At 35.4% G+C, this 20415-nt stretch overlaps 2 protein-coding genes across 3 annotated transcripts in view; one reads left to right on the forward strand and one right to left on the reverse strand.

Moving 5' to 3' along the window:
- Positions 1 to 20415, reverse strand: part of LOC131435331 (uncharacterized) — a 416567-nt gene that overhangs the window by 231034 nt on the left and 165118 nt on the right. For both annotated transcript variants that reach the window (XR_009230479.1, XM_058603098.1), the window contains exon 5: positions 4288 to 4421. Coding sequence is in view for 1 of the 2 variants with exons in the window: in XM_058603098.1 (XP_058459081.1) it covers positions 4288 to 4421 (134 nt within the window). In the remaining variant the exon portion in view is untranslated. The remainder of the gene's footprint in view (positions 1 to 4287; positions 4422 to 20415) is intronic.
- LOC131435322 (uncharacterized) lies at positions 9106 to 19273 on the forward strand. The gene is made up of 7 exons (XM_058603070.1): positions 9106 to 9617; positions 9722 to 9879; positions 16456 to 16524; positions 16629 to 16727; positions 16799 to 16959; positions 17110 to 17215; positions 17467 to 19273. The coding sequence occupies exons 1-7, from the start codon at positions 9533 to 9535 to the stop codon at positions 18979 to 18981; spliced, it is 2193 nt and encodes a 730-aa protein (XP_058459053.1). The 5' UTR covers positions 9106 to 9532; the 3' UTR covers positions 18982 to 19273.

A 20415-nucleotide genomic window follows, 5' to 3' on the forward strand; every position in this document is an offset into this window, starting at 1 on the left:
AAACACAGGAACAAGTGCAGAGAGTATAGAAACAAAGTTAGTAGATATAGTACTGAAACAAGTACAGCAAAGACAGGAACAAATGCAGAGAATACTAGAACACGTATAGAAAATAGAGAAACATGCACAGAAAGTAAAAGAGCAGGTGCAATAAGATCAGGAATAGGTACCGAAAGTTCAGGAACAAATATAGAAAGTACAGGAACAAGTGCAGAGAGTGCTGGAGCAAGTACAGAAAAATACAAAAGCAAATACAGAGAGTACTAGAACAGGTATAGAATATACTGAAACAGGTTCAGAAGATATAGAAACAGGTACAGAAAGTACAGCAACAGGTATAAAAAGTTCAACAACAAGTACAGAGTTCACAGTAACAAGAGCTAACGCCGAAAGTGGCGGAATGAAGGCAAAGAGAACAAAATCAGGTACAGAAAAAAAGTTAAAAGTTAAAAAACTGATGGAAAACGTTTTCGAGACCATTTGACTGGCAAATTCAATGAAAAGTTATGTTTTTATCTCCATCATCCATATGTCCATTTGAATTTTAGCATCTTCGATTTCCTATCCGTTTGGCTTTTGCTGTTACCAATTGTCTAGTTTGTAGTGTGAAATTGGAGTGTCGCGTGTAAGCAAACCCCATAGGTTAAATTTTTTTAACGGAATTGGTAATTACGGAAAATGATATTCATCATGAAGCATTACAATACAGCATCATTAAAATTGATTAAAAGTAAAGGATGATTTTTTTACTGGTATCTTTCTGTCATTGTCAAACTTTTCCAGTTTGGTCTATAATTTAATCATGAATCGACTTACGAACGAAGAACCCATGTTCGGTTAAGAAAGTGCTCATCAAAAAAATGTATGGTCAGCGACGAAGCTCATTTCTGGTTGAATGGATAAGTCAACAAGCAAAATTGTCGCATCTGAAGTGAAGACCAACCAACAAGAAGCATTACAAGAGCTTCCAATTCATCGCAAAAAACACTGTTTAGTGTGGACTACTTCTTCGAAGGCGACGATGGGCGATTGGCGAGCGCTACCGTGTGATGATCGACTTTTGTTTTCGTAAAAAAAGGAAGAACTGGATATGCCTGACATGTCGTTTCAACAAGACTATACCACATCCCACACGGCACGCGAAACAATGGCCAAATTGAGAGCATTGACTCACTGGAAGCTAGTGAAATACCGGCCAATTTTTTGTGTTATTTTTAAAAATCAAATCCTATACATCTTAAAAAATCACTGTTGCGAATGCAACTAGAAAAAAAGACAGTTTTCCGGTTTTTTGAACGTGTATTCCATTTTACGCCATTGTGTTGAGCAAACGTTAAGGAACGTTGAAAAATTCCTGCCAATACAACACGAATTTCTATAGCAAATCTTTGTATACATATTTAAGCATTAATCAAACATAATCACTGTACATAGTATATAGTTCCTTCAGTAATATTGCATATAGTTTATCAGATATAATTAATTAAAGTAAAAGAACTTACGTTTTAGTGTCCCTTTTCCTATTTAATATTAATGCTATCAGCCACGCTATAAGTAAATTAGTTTAAGGTTAGGTTAAGTTAATGAATTCACTTATTATTTTACCTTTCAGCAACATCAATTATAACTAGATATAATGATCCAAAATAACTATTGCATGTAACGGAGCTCACGTAGAATACAAATTACTGATTAACTTAATATTATCGCAATATAAGTTCAATATATTCATAGAGAATTTTCGACACCTCTTTTAGCAATGACCAGCAAATTTTTTTACAAAATGTCTTACCCGATATGAAATGACGTTTTAACGCCCAGCGGCTCACCATAAGAGGGGAATCCGGTTGACACTATCACGGTGTTGGATGTAAGGGCGTCGCAACGAGGGGTTTGCGACAATCACCTTAGTTTGGTTTTATGTAAATCTAACATCATATTATTGCGCACCGAAGTGTGCTGGAGTTCGTAAGTTTTTCTTTGTGAACATCAAGGACACGTACTACATTGTCAGCATTGTTATGAATCCAAAGCAAACTCGAAGGTAATGTTCAGTGGAAAGCCAGAAGAAAATAATCCATACTCCAGCGAGATTGTTTCATATCCTAATGCAATAAAACTATAAGTATACAGAGTCTTTCCCGTTGCAATTCTTAAATTATAAAGAAAAGTTGGCCAAGCTTATTAATTTAAAAAAAAAACATTAATATTGAACATGTCTTGTTATGAAAGTAGATTCAATTAGATATGCTTTAATGACTTTGTTTGCTGTTGCTGCCTCTCCGCTGCGTCTTTTTCCCTGTACTCTCGAGAGACCATAAATTTTACAAAGGAAGTAGAAACACAGACTAACAGACAGGACACTCAAATTAGATTCTTCAACCATTTTAACGGTCATTTCGAATATTCCTTTATTTGGGACAGTACTCACATGTGTCATGATGGCGCCACGTTACCCTATCAAAAATATCCTGTTTGTCATCTAGACTGTGTTTATTTTTTCATTTACCAACAGAGTTGCCATTCATACAGAATTATATGTAATGTATTGATTTGTATATGTCCATGCGAATTTCATGCAGGATACAGATTTATTACATATTGCCAAAACTATATACATAATTGTGCCTACTTCTCATCCTCCAACGCAATACAAAATCGAACCCGTTTTGCTACAATATTTACTTGCTTCTGATCTGCCGCCACTTAATTTCGGGTGAAAACTACCAACACAATAAAAAATAGTCTAGATGAACAACGTTGAGTCAAATAAATGGTTACCTTCCAACATCGCGAAAAAGTTAAATATATTATCAACGTAATCCAATAATTTATTGTGACGATTTATTTTCAAATATTTTGATGAAATCTGGCATCCCTGCAAGCAGCTGATCGGTGTTGACAAACGAGGGGAAACCAACTAGTAAAAAAACTTTTACATAACACCAGGGGTGTACTGATAGTAAATAGTTCGCGCAGTACAATATAGGTGGAACTAGTGCATCACGAAAAATTATTTTTATAAGAATTTACTCATACTGTCATGTCTGTTAGTCTGTGGTAGAAACATAACCACAAAAGTTAAAAAAAAGGTATACGGCCACAACCAGTGCAATCATGAATCTTGGCTGGTGAATTTTCAATGAAACGCTTCCCAGCAGAAAACTTTCATAAATTAGATTTGACCCAGCCTTTATCAGATAGCATTCATTAACCGGCAATCTTCTTCCTTTCTTTCCAAGTGCAAGTGACCCCCTCCCACCCAAACAAACACTTAAATTAGCTGTGGCACGTGTGGTAATTGTAATTAATTTACAGCTATCAGACGCGAGCCACACAGCCGCGAGAGTCCTGGAAAATTAGCCATAATTTATAACGACGTGATGGCTTTCAAGGCAATTCAAGTAGCTCGAGAATTGGTCGACATTTCATCGGTCCACAGAATCACAGGTCGCTCGATACCGTTGTTTAGAGTTTTGTCACTTGGTATGCTCATCGTTCCGAGTGGACATTTCATACCGCAAGTACCACAAGGACTCCAAATCGTCCGCAGTGCAACCAGCAGCATCCAGTCACCTAATTCGCACTCTGTTCGCTCGCCACCCAGTGCTACTTCTCGAGGGCGCTGCCTATGTGTTAATTAAAAAGGAATTATGTCCGGTACTAATGACACCCATAAATAACTACACATATAAAGCGGGTGGCAAAAAGTGGAACCAGACCGCAACAGCACTATGGACAAGGTTGGTGGTCAAACATTTTGAGTGAGCTTTCTGCGGGTCGGAAACTTTTCCAAATGGTGAGCTTTGAATTTGATGTGTTTGGCGTTGAATGAATAATGTTGAACCATTTTATCACGTGAACAACTTTTTGGTAATCGGTTTTGTTTACTACGCAAGAATTTTCCACCGTGCACACCGGATTGTCATTGCAGTGGCTTTTCATTCCTTTTTGCAATCCGCAAGCTTCTGGAACTTTCTACGGTATTTCATTATTAAACATCAGCGCGTAACCCAGGTCAAGCTTGTTTTCACCTGTGCTGATAGTGCTGAGAAAATTTACGCTTTCACACATTCCTGTTGTGCACACAGAAAAAAATCCAGTTCATTCGGAACAATGAAAAAAGCGCTAGCTAGTCTGCCAAACTTAAAAATTGATTGTTTCAATTCAGAACGAGATTGCTTGGCACTTTTCCGCAGAACCGGTATTTATGTACTGTTTCCGGGTTTGGTTTTATTTCTCCGTGTGCAAAACTTAGAACTTGTTCTCGAGAAGAGTTCCACCTACCGTCATGCTGTTCAGCAGGAAAGTGACCGTGGCACCCGGTTTCGATGGCGGTGTCGAACAGTTGGCTCGCAGGATATCCCCCGGGTCGTACTTTGTGTGCTCCGTCCAGAGGGTGGGCGGCGAATGCGGTAGTTCTGTGAAAAGGAAGAAAAGAAAGCATTCATTGATAATGCAGTTTAGTTAAAGTTAGGGATGAATGTGTAATTTTCCCGATACCGTAGAACCGTCAGCCGTGATTTTAAAGTCAACAAATAAAGTGTTACTTTAAGGTGAAACCCATAAAGGGATGAAGCGAATCTAAATCACACGATTTCTATTATTCATTGATTCTTTCATAATTTAAAGATCGTGACAAGTTTGTTAGGAGCCGTGAACAATTATCTGAATAAGATTTATTGATCAATATTGCTACTTTTACTTAACATAACTTAGTCAAGTAATCTCTCAATAATCCAATTACTAAAGTGCATACTTGAAATAAAAACCGAGCACATTTACGTCTTTTAGAACCCTATCCTATCCTATTATTCTATTAACTGAAGCCTGATACCAGGCCCGTCGATAATTATATGATGATAGTTTATATTATTCGACGTCTTTGGCTTTGTAAATCGTCTACTCTAAAAATTCAGTCGCCTTTAACATATACTACTTGTTGATGTTTGCAGTGAACAAACAAATAATTCTTGTCGCTAGAAAACATTACCCTTCAGGTCTGTAATTGTCTTTAATCCACCAAACGATTTATTTCTCCATTCACTCAAGTGCTTGATATTGAAATACTGTATATTTCGCTAGTCTACGGCGATTACGCATTCTATGCCCCGATGAAAACCACAATATTCTACTTATCCTTCAATCTTTTGACAGCTCATCACAGCTCGCACTAACCCGCATAGCGTTTTGGCTACCTGGGCGGCAGCTATGGCCACCAGACGGCAACCAAAATTGATTCAGTGACGGTTGTCAAATCAAATTTGACAAAACAAAGTCGCCTGTATCCAAGTTAGCCGAGCGTTTTCATCTTCTCACCTTCGCTGAAAATGTCAAAGATTTCAATGTGGAAAAATCCTGGTGGATACGGTTGTATCGTTTGAGTTGTATATCTGGCAGCGGTGAGGCAGTCGGTCACCAGAATGTCTGCCAGCCATATTTTTCCAGCTGGCAGCGATTAGTCAGCCATCTGGCAGCCATGCGCATGCGGGAAGCGTGAGTGAGCAGCTTGTAAACGATTAGCTCACCAAAGTGAATCGATTCGAAGTATCTGCTCATCAGCTCATTTAGAAATCTCGGTTGATTTTCCAGAAGGCCGTAACAGCAAGTGACAGTTTCTTTTTGTTCACTCTCTCTTTCGATTATTGTGATGTGATCTAAAAAGATTTTCTTGGATTTCACAGTTCTGTTTGAAAGTCGAACGTTTCGAGCATCATTCTATGCCAAGAGTTAAGTGATAAACGTGTAAACCGCTTGGTAATTAATAGAAGAGAAAGTAAACAAAGAGAAACTGTCACTTGCTGTTACGGCCTTCTGGAAAATCAACCGAGAATTGATTGCTTAAGTTGCACGCCCGTACCCAGGATTTCATTTCGGGAGAGGCCCAAAGATTAAAAAATAATCACCAAATTTCTCTTTGAGCTGTTAGTAGAATATTCTCACTAATAGTACTGCTGTTGTACCGTTTAATTCTACTATGTCACGTCATTACACGAATAAACTTATAAAACCGATATACTGAAGAAGGATGTAAATAACATTCCGAAATATGTATTTGTATTATAACGTTTGATACACTTCTGTGGAAATAGTGACTGTGAAAATAGTGACTTTGTGAGAGTGTAATGACGTGACATAGTAGAATTAAACGGTACAACAACTGTACTATTAGTAAAAACTAATGTTACTGAAGATTGCTTGTTCACCTAATGTATCTAATGTACCTTTTACGGCTTTTTTTAACATACAGTTTAAACTTTTCCACTGGAACTGATATTGTAATACATTTCATTACGTTTACCGTCTTGTTATTTCTGTTGAACATGTCTGAGACATTCTAAATAATTATGTTTTTGATTTCGGGAGGAGCCAGGGCCCCTCGCCCCCCCCCCTCCTCTAGGTACGTGACTGTTGAGTTGCACAGAAAACATTGCAATGCGAACTTATTTATCTACATTGCACATCAAAACGATAAGATACATCGTTACCTCTGAATTTCATACGAATGTCAGTGAAAAACAATCTAATCTTGCATCTTAGTGAATTTGCATATGAAATCTTAAAACAAATCGCTTTGGTTATGTATTGAAACAAAAAAGCATATCAAATTGAAGTGCTGTTTACTTATGAATCGATCGTGCAAATTTTTATCAGTGTACTGAGTGAGAGAGAAGATTTCTTACTTCTTACGTTGTCGTCACATTTAATACGTTATAGAAGGATTAGAACTCGCTCTTCAAGAGCCGAACATCCGTTCAACTCGTAGCTTATTCCTTTCTTTATAATGCAATAAATTGGGTAGCCAATGACCTAGCTGGTAAGCTGCTTTTTTTTTAAAATAAGATTACTTTCTTACATGCACTTTTGTAATTGAATCGTTGAAAATATTCATAATCTAGTAACTTGCGATTTCATGTTCATGCATTTCGCTTCACACATGTTGGTTAGAGCAGTGCATCATTTGAGTTGTAGAAAACAGGTGAGTTCAATGTTAATTAGGTTTTACACGAACATGATAAAGCGTCTCAAAATTCGTCGAATGAACATCATTTTATAGCTAACAGAGATCATCTTGCAAACCCTAATAAACGGTTACAGTATTCGTCAGATGTCCAATACTACATAAATGAAGTGTTTAGGTGACAAAACAATTATTGTTTGCCGTGAATACGACTGGTATCAACAAGTATCAAAGAGATTTTCAGTCAGTTCAGACCCATGTCAGCACCAGCCAATCAGAATGATGTACAACTGTAACGGTATGAAAGATGAACATTCAAATTTTTTCCCATTATTTTCTGTTCAACGGTTGTCGAAGCAAGGCATACGAGAGAGCAACACCAAAGACCTCACCCTTCTGGGATTAAGTGAGTAGCAGAATTGTGCCGAAGAACTGTCGCAGAAGGACACACAGCAAAACCACACCAAAGAGCTGCTAATCCTGTTGGAATAAAGCGAGCAGCAGAATGGCGTAAAGGAACTTCATCGGAAAACACTTTTTAACACCGATTTGCGTTTCCAGTAGGCAGTGGAAGTCGTCAGAGCTTTATGGGAGCGCTGTGTTTGAAAACACCGCTGCTCAGTTAAGTTGTCCGGAATTTGAGTCTGAATTCATTGTGAGCACCAACTGATTCCACCCGAAATGAATTGTTTCATCTTATTTGTAATCCAATTGGGAATCACAATGGATTCTAGCTCAAATTTCAATTTTCGAATTTACCGAGTGTACACACCAAGAGCTATCTAAGTTCTTCTTAAATGCAGATCCCACCGGGCATGACAATTCAAGGCATTTTTCAGTCCCACAGATCATAAAGAATTATTCGAATTTTCTCCATTTCTTACTAAAAGCATCGGATTCTTAGAAAAAAAAAACCTGCACGATCCCTCTTAAACTTGCTTACACCTGCTAATCTCACACAATCTCTCCTAAACCTTCTAAATCTTGTTTAGTTCAGTCAAAGTTAAGAATAATTTTCATCTCTCAATGCATTCATCATCCATTGAATTAGGTTTTACACGAACATGACATAATCTCAATTTGAAATGTGATTGAAAATGAAAATAAACCAATTGTCACGACCGAACCTATATGTCACGATGTCATTCATCTTTCAAAACAACTCGATTATGTTTCTTGTCTTTCCAAGGCTTTTCTGAGTGAACCATTCCCCGATGTGTGTCACTTAGGTTTTACACGAACATTAGGTTTTTTACCGTCACTGCTAACCTCAATCGGATGAACACTTTTTGACAGTCCAGCAGTACTGTTTGTAAACAGAAATTTCTTTTGTTTGTTTATTGACAAATTGGATCAGACTATTTACGGTCCGAATCGCCTAAATAAAGTTTTAAAACATTTGTTCACGATTGAATGCGGTTCGTTTTTGATATTTATTAAATAAAAGAGACTAGTTGCAAAGTGTAAAGATGATTGTTTTAGATGTGCTCTTCGATTTTTGTTTAAGCTTGTTTGTAAACAGTACCGCTGAGCTGTCAAGGATGAATACTTGTTCATTTGTGTCGTCACGATAAAAAACCTAATTAGGTTTTTTACCGTCACTGCTAACCTCAATCGGATGAACACATTTTGACAGTTCAGCGGTACTGTTTGTAAACAGAAATTTCTTTTGTTTGTTTATTGACAAATTGGATCAGACCATCTACGGTTCCATTTTGTTTATTTTGAGGGGTTCTGTCATTAGGTTTTTTATCGCGACGTCACAAATGAACAAAAAATCATCCTTGACAGTTCACCGGTACTGTTTACAAACAAGCTTGAACAAAATCGAGGAACATATCTCAAACGATCATCTTTACACTTTGCAACTAGTCACTTTTATTTAATAAATCTCAAAAACAAACCGTATCCAATCGTGAACAAATGTTTTAAAACTCTATTTAGGCGATATGGACCGTAAATGCTCTCATCCAATTTGTCAACAAACAAACAAAGAAATCTCTGTACTGCTGAACTGTCAAAATGTGTTCATCCGATTGAGGTTAGCAGTGACGGTAAAAACGACGACTAAAAACCTAATTAACAAACCACTGATAGTTGTCAAAATTAATTCATTTTGTAAGATTATGTCATGTACGTGCAAAACCTGATAAAACGAAATTAAACACGCGCTTTTAATATTACTCACACTGAAATAACACTTAAACAGAAGCAGAAAACACTGCACAACATTCCAACGTTTCAGCATTGGAACCGGGACGGAACCCCGTTACAGGACTACGGCCCTGATTCTATTGATTTCCCTTGGCAACGGTTACCAGGTAAACGTTCACATACGCGCATGTCGCCACAAACGAAACCGCTTTCGAATGGAAACCGCATCTGGGCGCCCGCCGGTATTGCACAGAAACCAAAACAACAAAGTAGACTTTTTATCGATACTTACGAGACGCGACACCCATTTTCACACCTTCTTGACGCGACCGAAAGTTTTCCTTCTGAGAAGAAGCAAAAAAAAATAGCAGTTTCTCGTTTTCTTTCCATCCTTTTCGGAACTGCGCGAAAAGTATCATGGTGCTGCTGGCGGATATCTACTGCCCGGAACAGATTGTGATACCGGAAAACTTTAACAATGTACTCAAAACGTACGCCAAAGGTAAGTCAGCTCGGAAGAGGGCAAAGTTTCCCGTCCGTGTTATTCGTTTTCATCCCTCGGTTGTTCCATTCAATAACCAATTCCTTGTGTTTCGCCTTCCGCAGCTGTCATCCGTACGCAACCGTATGATTTATTGCGCTGGTCGGCCGCCTACTTTCGGTGTATGGCCCAGGAGCGAACGCCTCCGGTGAAACCCCGCTACGAACCGGAAGCCCGCCGAGGGATGCTCACAGCCGGTGCCCTGCGGACGCTAATCGATCAGGTAATTGTTGTTGTTACTGTTTGCCCTTCTCGAGAGCAAAGTTGGCTTCCGCTGATTATTTGTTTCACGGCGGCTTGGGGCTTGATTTATGTTTTCGAAGAAAAATTAGGATAATTGGATAGCAGGTTAGTTTCCGAACTGATCTGACACCGAACGTGCAACTTCGGTAATGGAAAAGTTGGCATCTGTTGGTTCGATAGGCAAATGGCGCGTTTATATTAATTAGGGCTGACTTAAACGGATCTAATGTTTTTCAGAAGCATGAGAATTAGAGGTGAAACATAATCAAAACGTAAACAAGCGAACAATCGAATAAAAGAATCATTGGAATTATTTATGTATCAAGTAGGAAACAATATGTATGTAACGGCACTTGATAACAATAGAACAAAAATAGACGGATACTTTATTTCAATTTTTTGTTCGATTTCAAGAATTTATGGAATTTCCACAAATTTTACAATTTTTACTTTTTTTATTATTCATACTGGTTTTATTATTTACCGTTTACAATTATTACAGTTTGTATTATTTCTACAAATTTTATTCTTTCTAATGTTTCAACTATTTTCTCTAAAGAACTATTTTTACTTTCTTTACCACTTACATTTACTTTACTATTTGTGCTTTTACTGTATTTACTGTTTTTACTTTTTTTACATTTTCACAATTTTCACTATCTTACGATTTTCTCTGTTTTTACTATTTTGACTGTTCTGGATATTTTCCTCTGGTTTAACTGTTTCAACGATTTTCACTATTTTCTCTACTTTTACATTTAATTTTCACTATTTGTATTAATTTTAGTGTTTGTAATAGGTTTGCTCTTTTAATAGTTTTTACTAGACATATTATTTTTATAACTTTAACTTCTTCCATTATTTCTTCTAATATTTCTGCTTTTAAAATGTTTGCTATCTTCACTTTTGTTGCTCCATTTTTACAGCTTTCACCAATTTTGCAAATGTTATTAATCATGCTGTTTTAACTTTTTTTACCGTTTTTACAATTTTATTTTTTTTAAGCTTTTCACTATTTCTACTAAGCATCTGTACTTACTGTGTCTCATTTTATCACTTCTTATATTATTTTTACCTTTGGTGCTATTTTATCTATTTTTACTATTGTTACTATTTGTACTATTTCAGTTATTTTGCTTTTTTACTATTTTGAAAATTTCTGCTACCTTCACTGTTTTTACCACTTTTACAATTTTCATTATTTTTAAAATTTTATAATTTTTATTATTCGTACTATTTTTATTATTTTGAATAATTTTACTATTTTAAAATTTCTATAGTTTTTACTAGTTTTACTAATTGTAATGTTTTCGATGTTTTCACTTTTTAAAGTTTTTTTTTATATTTTACTATTCCTACTAGTTTTATAGTTTTTCTTATTTGCACATTTTTCACTACTTGTATTTTTACCATTTGCGCTATTTTTTACATTTTTGCTATTAGTACTGTTTGTACTGTTTTAGTTAATTTGCTGTTTTTACTATTTGGACCATTTCCACTTTTTACAATTTTCACTAATCGTACTATTTGAAGTATTAATTTATCTATTTTACAGTTCAAACAGTATTTATTATTATTATTATTAGTTAAATCGTTTTGCGTATTTTCAATTGATTTTGATATTTTTCCATTTTGACTATTTCTGCTAGTTTTATATTTTTTTATTCAAATTTTTTAACTACTCATAATATTGTTAATCTTTTGTGCTATTTTTCACTTTTGGTTTTATTATTGCTAGTTTTCTGTTTTGACGATTTTGACAATTTTTACTACTATCACTATTTGTAGAATTTTTATTAATATTCCTTGTTTTTTCAAATTTTCACGTACTATTTTTAGTATTTTAATTTTTTTTATTCTGCAGTATGAATTGTGTTTATTATTTTTATTACTTTTATTGATTTTTTTTTCTATTTTGACTATTTCTATTTATAATTTATCTTATATTCACATTTTTCAACTATTGGTAGTATTTTTACATTTTGTGCTATTTTTTTACTTTCCTTTTTTTGACTATTGTGACAATTTTTACTCTTTCCATTATATTTTAAAATTTTACAATTTTTGCGACTATTTCTGGCCGATTCAGTTTTAGTCATTTAGGGGTTAGCCAGGTTTTGTGCTAGGGCCCATAACCGTTTTTATTATTTTTACGTTTCGTTTTTGACTCATCAGTGCAGAGCAGTTATTATTATTTTTACTAATTTTACTGTTTTTGATTTTTACAATTTTTGAAGTTTTTGATATTTTTTCTATTTTTACAATTCCCATTTGTTTTGTAATTTTTCTTGTTTCCATATTTTTTCACTACTTATATTATGTTTACGCTAATTTTGTAATTTTTTCTATTGTTACTATTTTCATTGATTTTCTATGTTTCTGTTTTTACTATTCTGACAATTTTCACTATAATAATTTTTCTATTTCATAGTTTTGATAGTTTTTAATATTTTCGATAATTTTACTATTTTTAATACGTTCAATTTTTAATTTTTTTCTATTTTTGTTATATTGTACTTTCTCTATATATGCTCTTTGGATTATTGTTACTATTTTTACAGTTGTTACTATTTTTAAAGTTATTACTATTTTTATTATTTTACTGAACTTTTAAAATTTTCACTAATCGTACTATTTTTAGTATTTTTAATATTTTTTCTATTTCACAGTTTTTATTGATTTTACTAATTTCACTGTTTTTGATATTTTCAATTTTAAAAGTTTTTTATATTTTTTCTAATTCTACTATTTTTACTTGTTTCATAATTTTTCTTATATCACATTGTTCACTATTTGTAATATTTTTACCTTTTGTGCATTTTTTTCTATTTTTGATGTTTTTCTACTACTTTCACTGTTTTTACTATTTTTACAATTTTCATTATAAATTCAAATTTTACAATTCTTACTATTCGTACTATTATTAGTGTTTTTAATAATTTCTCTATTTCACAGTTTTTTTGTTTTACTTATTTTACTGTTATTGATATTTTTAATTTTTAAAGTTTTTGATATTTTTTCTAGTTTTACTACATTTACTTGTTATATAATTTTTCTTATTTCTCATTTTCACTAATTGTAGTTTTTTTTACATTTTGTGCATTTTTTCTATTTTTGCTATTTTTACTACTTTTACTATACTTACTGGTTTTGCTATTTCGCTGATTTTACCATTTGACCATTTCTACTACTTTCACTGTTTTTACAATTTTTACTATATTCATTAATTTTTCAAATTTTACAATTTTCACAACTTTTTGCATTTATTTAAATTACTAGCTGACCCGAACTTCGTCTCGTCAGGAGAATTGTCAAAAAACTAAGTGGTCAACGGTCTCCATTATATTTCTGATTACTTAACCTACAATCAACGGAATTCGACACACACTCGCTTTAGCTCCAAAAGAAGAAACATTACCAAAGATTAATGTGAAAATATGAAATACTTCTGTTAAGTGAAAATTGAACAAATGCACAGATTTCTATTATGAACAGTCCGTTTTATGGAATTACTCATACGTTAATGTTCACCCGACAGAACAAACTTTGAAGCAGTTTCTTATACACAAAAAATTCTATTTTTGTGTTCGGTTTGCGGCAACGATCTGTAAAATATTATTTTTACTGAAAGATACGTAAAATTTATCCAACTCCTATGTAAAAGTTACGGTTATTTATTATTTACTGACACGGTCTGTGAACTCTGAAATGTCATTTCTCTTGACGAACTCAGTGAAAGCTCTACCAATATTCGGAAAATTAATAAAAAATAATGAAGAATTTCAGTAACCATCACTATACATTCAGCAGAAATACAGATCTGTCAAATAACATAATTTTTGAACGTAAAAATGTGAAAATTTCTAGATTTATAAGAAAAAAAAGTGATGCGAATTGATTGCTAGCGAAAAATAGATAATACTGATTCCTAGCGGTAATTTTTCATTTAGTGAATATATTCAAAAAACCTTTTACAACTTTTTATTTCAGCACTCTAAAAATATGATGGGGTATTCCATATTCTACTGAATTGCATCCAAAAGATATTTGATCATTTTATTTGAAAAAAATAATTCTGGAGAGCAAATGTAATTCAATTCATTCATCACACGCAAATAAATAATTAATCGGATGGAAATATATTTTGAAAACTAAATTGCTCCTTCCTTTCCCAGATCTCTAATACAATTTTCCAAAAAGCAGTAATACTTTACGAGTCAAGACGTTCACATATTTTTAGAATAGTTTTGTAAATTTTGCCGAACGTCGGTGTTGAATGATGAAGAAGCCCTTAGAATTATGACAGATCGAAGTTCAGTGGAACTGTACCGATCATTCAGCAAATAAAACTTTTACTGAATGGATTACCGAATATTCAGCTGTTTGAAAGTCAGTAAAACTGTACCGACATGCGTAAAATTAATTCGGTGTGTACAGCTTTTAAGCAGTGAGAAATTTTTCTCAGAATCTGTTCTGTACGTTCAAGTTATCAAAAAGTACCATGCATATTTTAGAGCTCTAATAAAGTGGATATTTTCAGGTACTGTGGAACTTTTGATTGCTTGGAGACGACGCTTAAATTGTAATTTGATATTGATCTTACCAGTTTGAACATTCTTCACAGAATATGCAACATGAAATGACAGTCTCAATTCATTATGGTAATCACCTTGAACATTGATATCTAATAACCACTTACTATGTGCGCATAGTCTAATCTAAATCATCAGAAAGAAAAATGCAAGGAAAATCTCTTAGTTTGACCTTAGCGCTTCTACAGCACAATCTTATCATTGATTCATTAAAAAAAATTTCTGATTTGTTAATCTTGCCCCCGCAATGACCAATACTATTCATCTGACTCCATTGAACACAATTCATCAACTGGTAAATGATATCAAAACTTCTTCTCCTGCCTACAACGGTTTTGCTAGAACAGTCATTGAGTCATTTATGTCGTTTTCGCTTGATGCCAAACCTAACCTAGTTTCCACTCTAACTGCTGTCAAACCGTTTGTTTGAAGTCAGTTTCGAACCTAGTTTCAACGTTGTTGAACTGAAAATCGAATCAGTTTCGAACCTGGTTTTTAAATCAGTTTTACTCCAACCCCCGTTGCTAAGTGCGAAATCAACACAGTTTCGTAAAAAGTGGTTGTTTGATGGAACACCTTGGGTCAGTTTCAGTTTTTTAAGCGAAAACGACATTAGTAAGCAATAATTTTGATACCCATTTAAGCACGTGGTTCGAAATGACGAATCACATCCATCAAGTATCCATGTGAAATCTCCACACAAAACCTCTCGTTGCGCGCCAAAAAATTTATTCGATGATCTAGTATTCTTTCCTTCGACGGCCAAGCACTTATGCAACTCGTTGCGCGCCAAACATCAATCGTAGATCTAGCAATCATTGGCGACTTTTTCAGTGGAAAATTTCATTGCCCATACAAAATAACATTATTGGTTTTTCCCACTTTTCCGGTAAGTTTTCCTAATTTTTTTGATGTACGAACCCGGTGGGGTAAAAACTGATCAAACAAAAAAAAAAGCATCTCAATCCGTCCATCCGTTCTCATGTGATGCGATTACAAAGAATGATCTCTGCATTTTTATATATATAGATAGATAGATAGATTATATTGTTTTCAAGTTTTAATATTTTTACTAATTTTACTGTTGTTGGTATTTTTTAATTTTCAAAGTCTTAGATATTATTCAAATTTTCACTATTACTACTAGTTTCATAATTTTTCTTATTTCCACAATGTTTACTGTTCTCACTATTTCAGCTCTACATACACTTATTAAAATTTTTGCTAATTGTTCGATTTTGTGTGTTTATTGATTTCACTATTTTTTATATTCACTATTTGTGTTATTTTCCCTATTTCTGCTTTTACAATTGGTAATGTTTGTCATATTTTGACTATTTTCACTATTTATTTTTAGCTATTTTGACTTTTTACATTTAAGCGATTAGTAAGATACCTAGAAAACTCTATTGAATCAGCAGTAGTAAAAGGCATCCATTGGAAATAATAGAACTTTAGGCGCTATTTGAAAATTTCATTGCTAGAAAATCAGTTGAATGGAAAACAAAAATGATTGCTGAGGACTGGGATTCGATCCAACAATCATTAGATCACTAAGAGTTACAGTTGATAGACAGAAAAATTCGTTTCAGTTTTGAAGTTTACGCTGCATAGAATTGATTGGAAACGAACTTAATAATAATGTGTGAGCAGATTTTCGGAAATTTATGTTACACTCGATTGAAAATTATGTCTTTTAAAGATTTCCGTCTTCACTGTTTAAGTCAGCATAGAGATACCGTTTCATTTAATTTTTGAGATATTTTTACTGTGTATTATTTTTTAGTAAGACAAGTAATACTATTATTGTTTTCTTAATCCTGAATTTCTAAATATGTAGTTCTCAATGATAGCTGAAAATATTGTTTTGTAGTTATTAAAGAGGTGCTGAATTTCAAAAAAAATATTAAACTTCTTTACTAAGTGCTCGCCACAATTATGATTGCCTTCTAATTTGTTCTCAGCTTGGCAAAGGCTACTTTGTTCAGAAACGATACTTGCTGGAGAAATGGCAAGGACTGTGCCTACCGGAAGTAAGTGAACTTTCACGTTTCTTCTCTCAAAACCAGTGTGCTCTAACCAACATTTTCACTTAAAAATTACTTACATTGTCCGTCGGGCCTGGCTGCTACAATAGGAAGAACTATTGAACATCCTGTCCTTGCTGCGTATGCTTGACTGGACCCATTTGCACTGGCTAAAGATTGTGGCCGTTTTCGCCGGACTGTTGAGTGACGTAAGACTGTTGAATAAATATGCCACCGCTCTTTCTCTCTCTCTCTCATACTGAGTTTCGTTTGTTTGCAGAGCCTGCCACGGACGGCTGAAATGATCTGCGAGCTGCTGACGGAAGAACCGGAAGGTGGTCCGTGCCCCGTTCCTCTTTGGATGTTCAAGGAATGCTTTTTGACCGTAGCACGCCTGGATGGCGGTTCGGTACAAATGTTCGTCGACGGTAGAAAAGTTTTGTGAGTCACACTTTTTTGCCTGTTGGCTCGGTGAAAACTTTCGGTCTTTATCCGGTGTAGATCCAGATAGAAACACGGAGCACACCATTGCACCTACCGAATTTTGTTCAGCACTGCTCTAACGGTTTCCGCCTTTTGTCAAACCAACAGGGAAGACGGTCAACTCGAGGAGAAGCAACCGATGACAGAGATGCCCAAAGTTTTATCAACAATTTCATTTAAGAACGCTATCATCGACAAGTACAAAAGTGTCATGGTAAGTGCAGCCGATAATCGAATTTTTGAACAGCAGAACCGGGTGTGTGTGTGTGTTATCCGGGGATTGATGGAGCTTTGTTTGAAATAGTTGTCTTCCTAACAAAGAGAAGTTTGTTTTGTGGAAGTTGTGCCGAGAGAAGTGGTAGTTTTTTATTTTTCAATTTCGCTCAAGAGTTTTCAAATTGTGCGCTCCATTGATCGAATGCATTGCAAACTGAGGAACTTCCGTTAATCTTCATCTATCTTCAGAATTTTGACACCAAATCCGCAATAACCGAGCCGGATCGTTTTTCGGAAATCTCCGACATTCCTTCCAAGTTAGATTCCGACTTCAAATTTGTCGGAGATGAAACGGACCCGTATGAAGTTGTGCGTCGAGCTCCGGATTTTGACAGTGTCATTGTACTGCTGAGTAATTTGCAACAGGACAAACTACAGGAACATTTGAGTTCCGTCAGTTTAGCGGAGGAAAAGTTGGACCGAGCGCGGGAACGTTGTCAGCGTTTAGACGATTTGAAAGAAAGTCTTCCCGACTACGACTACAGTAAACTGATGGAAGCCGAACGGCAGCAGCTGCTGAAGGATATGGGACCCCCTTGGTTGTTGTTGTACCTGTTTACCAACGCATCCAATCGCCGTGAGTCGTACAATTTTGTCGCAGAAACTTCGATCGATGATGACGCATCGGCCAGCGGATATTCGGAAGATAGCTTTCTCGTGCGGGGCACGGATGATCTGGAAAAAAGTCCAGAACCGGAAGGGTCGATATTACACGGCGTTGAGCATCGCAGTTCCAGTTATTCCATACCGGCATCTGTACGATCCAGAATGAGTTCGATTCACTCGTCGGCTACGCGAATTGCAAATGAAGTTTTATCTCGGATAATTTGCATGGTAGACGAAGCGATCATTGATGGAGAGTGTGAACTTTCGGTTCCGTCGATAGCTAGCTTTATCGAGCAGAAGAGTCATGAACCGACCAGCATTAGTGAACACGATTTTGCGACATTGCGTGATTTTTTGGAGGAAGCCCAGAAGAAACAGCTCGAAGTGAAAGACTTGAATGAATTGTACCACTTTTTCGTAGGAGAAAGTTTCAAAATGATTGGTGACACGGATGAAGTACAGCACGATCACAGCAAGGAGATCACATCTATTTTTGAAGCCAGTGGAATCGAGGTTGACAATAATTTGTTGGATGCGCGAATTTCTGACAATATGATTATAGGCTTGGTCGAACCGGAACAAGCACCAGAAAGGGAAAGAGAATCGTCCATCCTTCCTCAGCCGAGTCAGGTTTTTGCCTCGCAAGGACCGTCGATGGCTGCTCCCAGTTCGGATTTACAAGCTGTGCAGGAGGAAATGACGGATGAGTTGTTGACAGGAGGAAACGAAGAAGCAACCGAAGAGGGTACAGCGACCGATGCCGATAAGGACAAGGAGGAAAGCGATGAAGTAGTTGGAAAAACCTCGGTTGACGAGACATCCGAAGAATCTATATCGGCACAACCAGAGGTAGCTACTCAGACGGACCCGTTCGGTGTCAAATGTATGGAAATTATGCGTCGGAAAACACTCACTAGAAGCTCGGAGATTACGATGGAATACAGCTGCCGGATCGATGCCATTCCCGGGATTGGAGAACCTCTTCGGGAGGATATCATAGAAGCGTTCTTGCAGTATCTTGCCAAAAGAGCCATTCACCAGCAGGGGCTAATATACCCACGGAACTTCCGGGAATCGCCTTGTCCGAAGATTGAGTGAACGAACGGAGGAAGGATGTATGCAGTGGTATTGGTTTGTAATTGAAAAACGATAATGATGCTGATTTGAAATAAAGCAACGATTCTTGTATTGAGAAAATAACATATTCATTCTTATTTACATATTTTCGCCTTTCTCATTAAAAAGGTACTGACTTTGCAACTAAAACCTGGAGAACCGAGTGTTTAATATTCGATATAGTTCTTTGCGATCAGCCGACTTTCGGTTCTGGAGTAACGTGGTAAATGGTGCAACAATATTAAATTAGGTCACTGGAGTTTCCGATAGGCCGCTGGACTGATTTCAGCAAACATAGTTACTAATAAAAGTTGCTATACTATTGAAGATTGCTATGAAAGCTGCATTAATCACATACTTTTTTGCGCAAGCATGTCAGCCAAATAAAACAAATCAGCGAAAACATCGAAAAACTGAGTTTTTCCTTTGAGAATTTTCTAATAGCAACGAAACTGGCAAAACTGCTCACAAAATTGACAGCGAGCGAAACAAGTAACGAAACAACAAATGAATCAGATATGTGTGTTGTCATTAACAGACGTCAACTTTCTGTCAGATAAAAACAGTTCACATATTTTGCAGTTTGATTTTTTTATTGTGGTTTTCAGCGGTGCATAGAATGCGACGGAATTGCCGCAGAATAGCGAAATAATGAGCGTCAGAATCACAGGTGCCAGGTTACTTCCCGGGTTTGCCAGGTTTTTGAAATTTTTATTTACAATCGTCAAATTTGCAGACTTTTAAAATTACGATGATCTTCTTGTTTGTTGTTTCTCGCCATACTTATAAAATTAAACACTTGCATTGGAGGATTTCTAGTTTGGAAAATTTTACCTGGCAGTAATGTCATTTTTAATGAACGTGTAAGGGCAGTAATGATGAATTCGCCATAAGCGGCCCTTACACGATCATTAAAAGTGTCATTACTAAAAAGTAATGACACTTTTGATGATCGTGTAAGGTCTACGAGTTCAGTAATGAAACGAGTAATGATGGAATTCCGGATTTTCCATCATTACCAACATTATTTCTTCTTCCTATTTTTTTGTGGAAGTGCTGAATATCTTTAGAACTATACGCGAAAAAAAAGTGTAGATTTAAGTTGTTAATATTTCATTACCCTAAACGTTTCAATGGCAAATCAAATTTATTTTCAGCTAAACGAAAATAAAAATATTGATATTACTATTGCTGGAGTAGTTACAAATACTCATCATTAATAATGAACGTGTATTGCTAAAAAGTAATGATGCACAGTAATGCAGTAATGACGAGCGTTTGAGCAGAAGTATCATTACTTGGTAATGAAACTTTTAATGATCGTGTAAGGGCCGCTATACAAATTTGGAATGTCATTACTTAGTCATCAATTTTCGCTGTCAGTTGTACTGAAGTTTACAGCAATTTTATATCAAG

Source organism: Malaya genurostris, chromosome 1, assembly GCF_030247185.1.
Source record: "Malaya genurostris strain Urasoe2022 chromosome 1, Malgen_1.1, whole genome shotgun sequence".
NCBI lineage: Eukaryota > Metazoa > Arthropoda > Insecta > Diptera > Culicidae > Malaya > Malaya genurostris.

What these genes read in the sequence shown, in the direction of transcription:
- LOC131435322 (XM_058603070.1), top strand. Translation starts at nt 9,533, where the DNA reads ATGGTGCTGCTGGCGGATATCTACTGCCCGGAACAGATTGTGATACCG. An exon ending in ACTCAAAACGTACGCCAAAG is followed by an intron (nt 9,618 to 9,721) that starts GTAAGTCAGCTC and finishes CGCCTTCCGCAG; the next exon opens with CTGTCATCCGTACGCAACCG. An exon ending in ACAAGTACAAAAGTGTCATG is followed by an intron (nt 17,216 to 17,466) that starts GTAAGTGCAGCC and finishes ATCTATCTTCAG; the next exon opens with AATTTTGACACCAAATCCGC.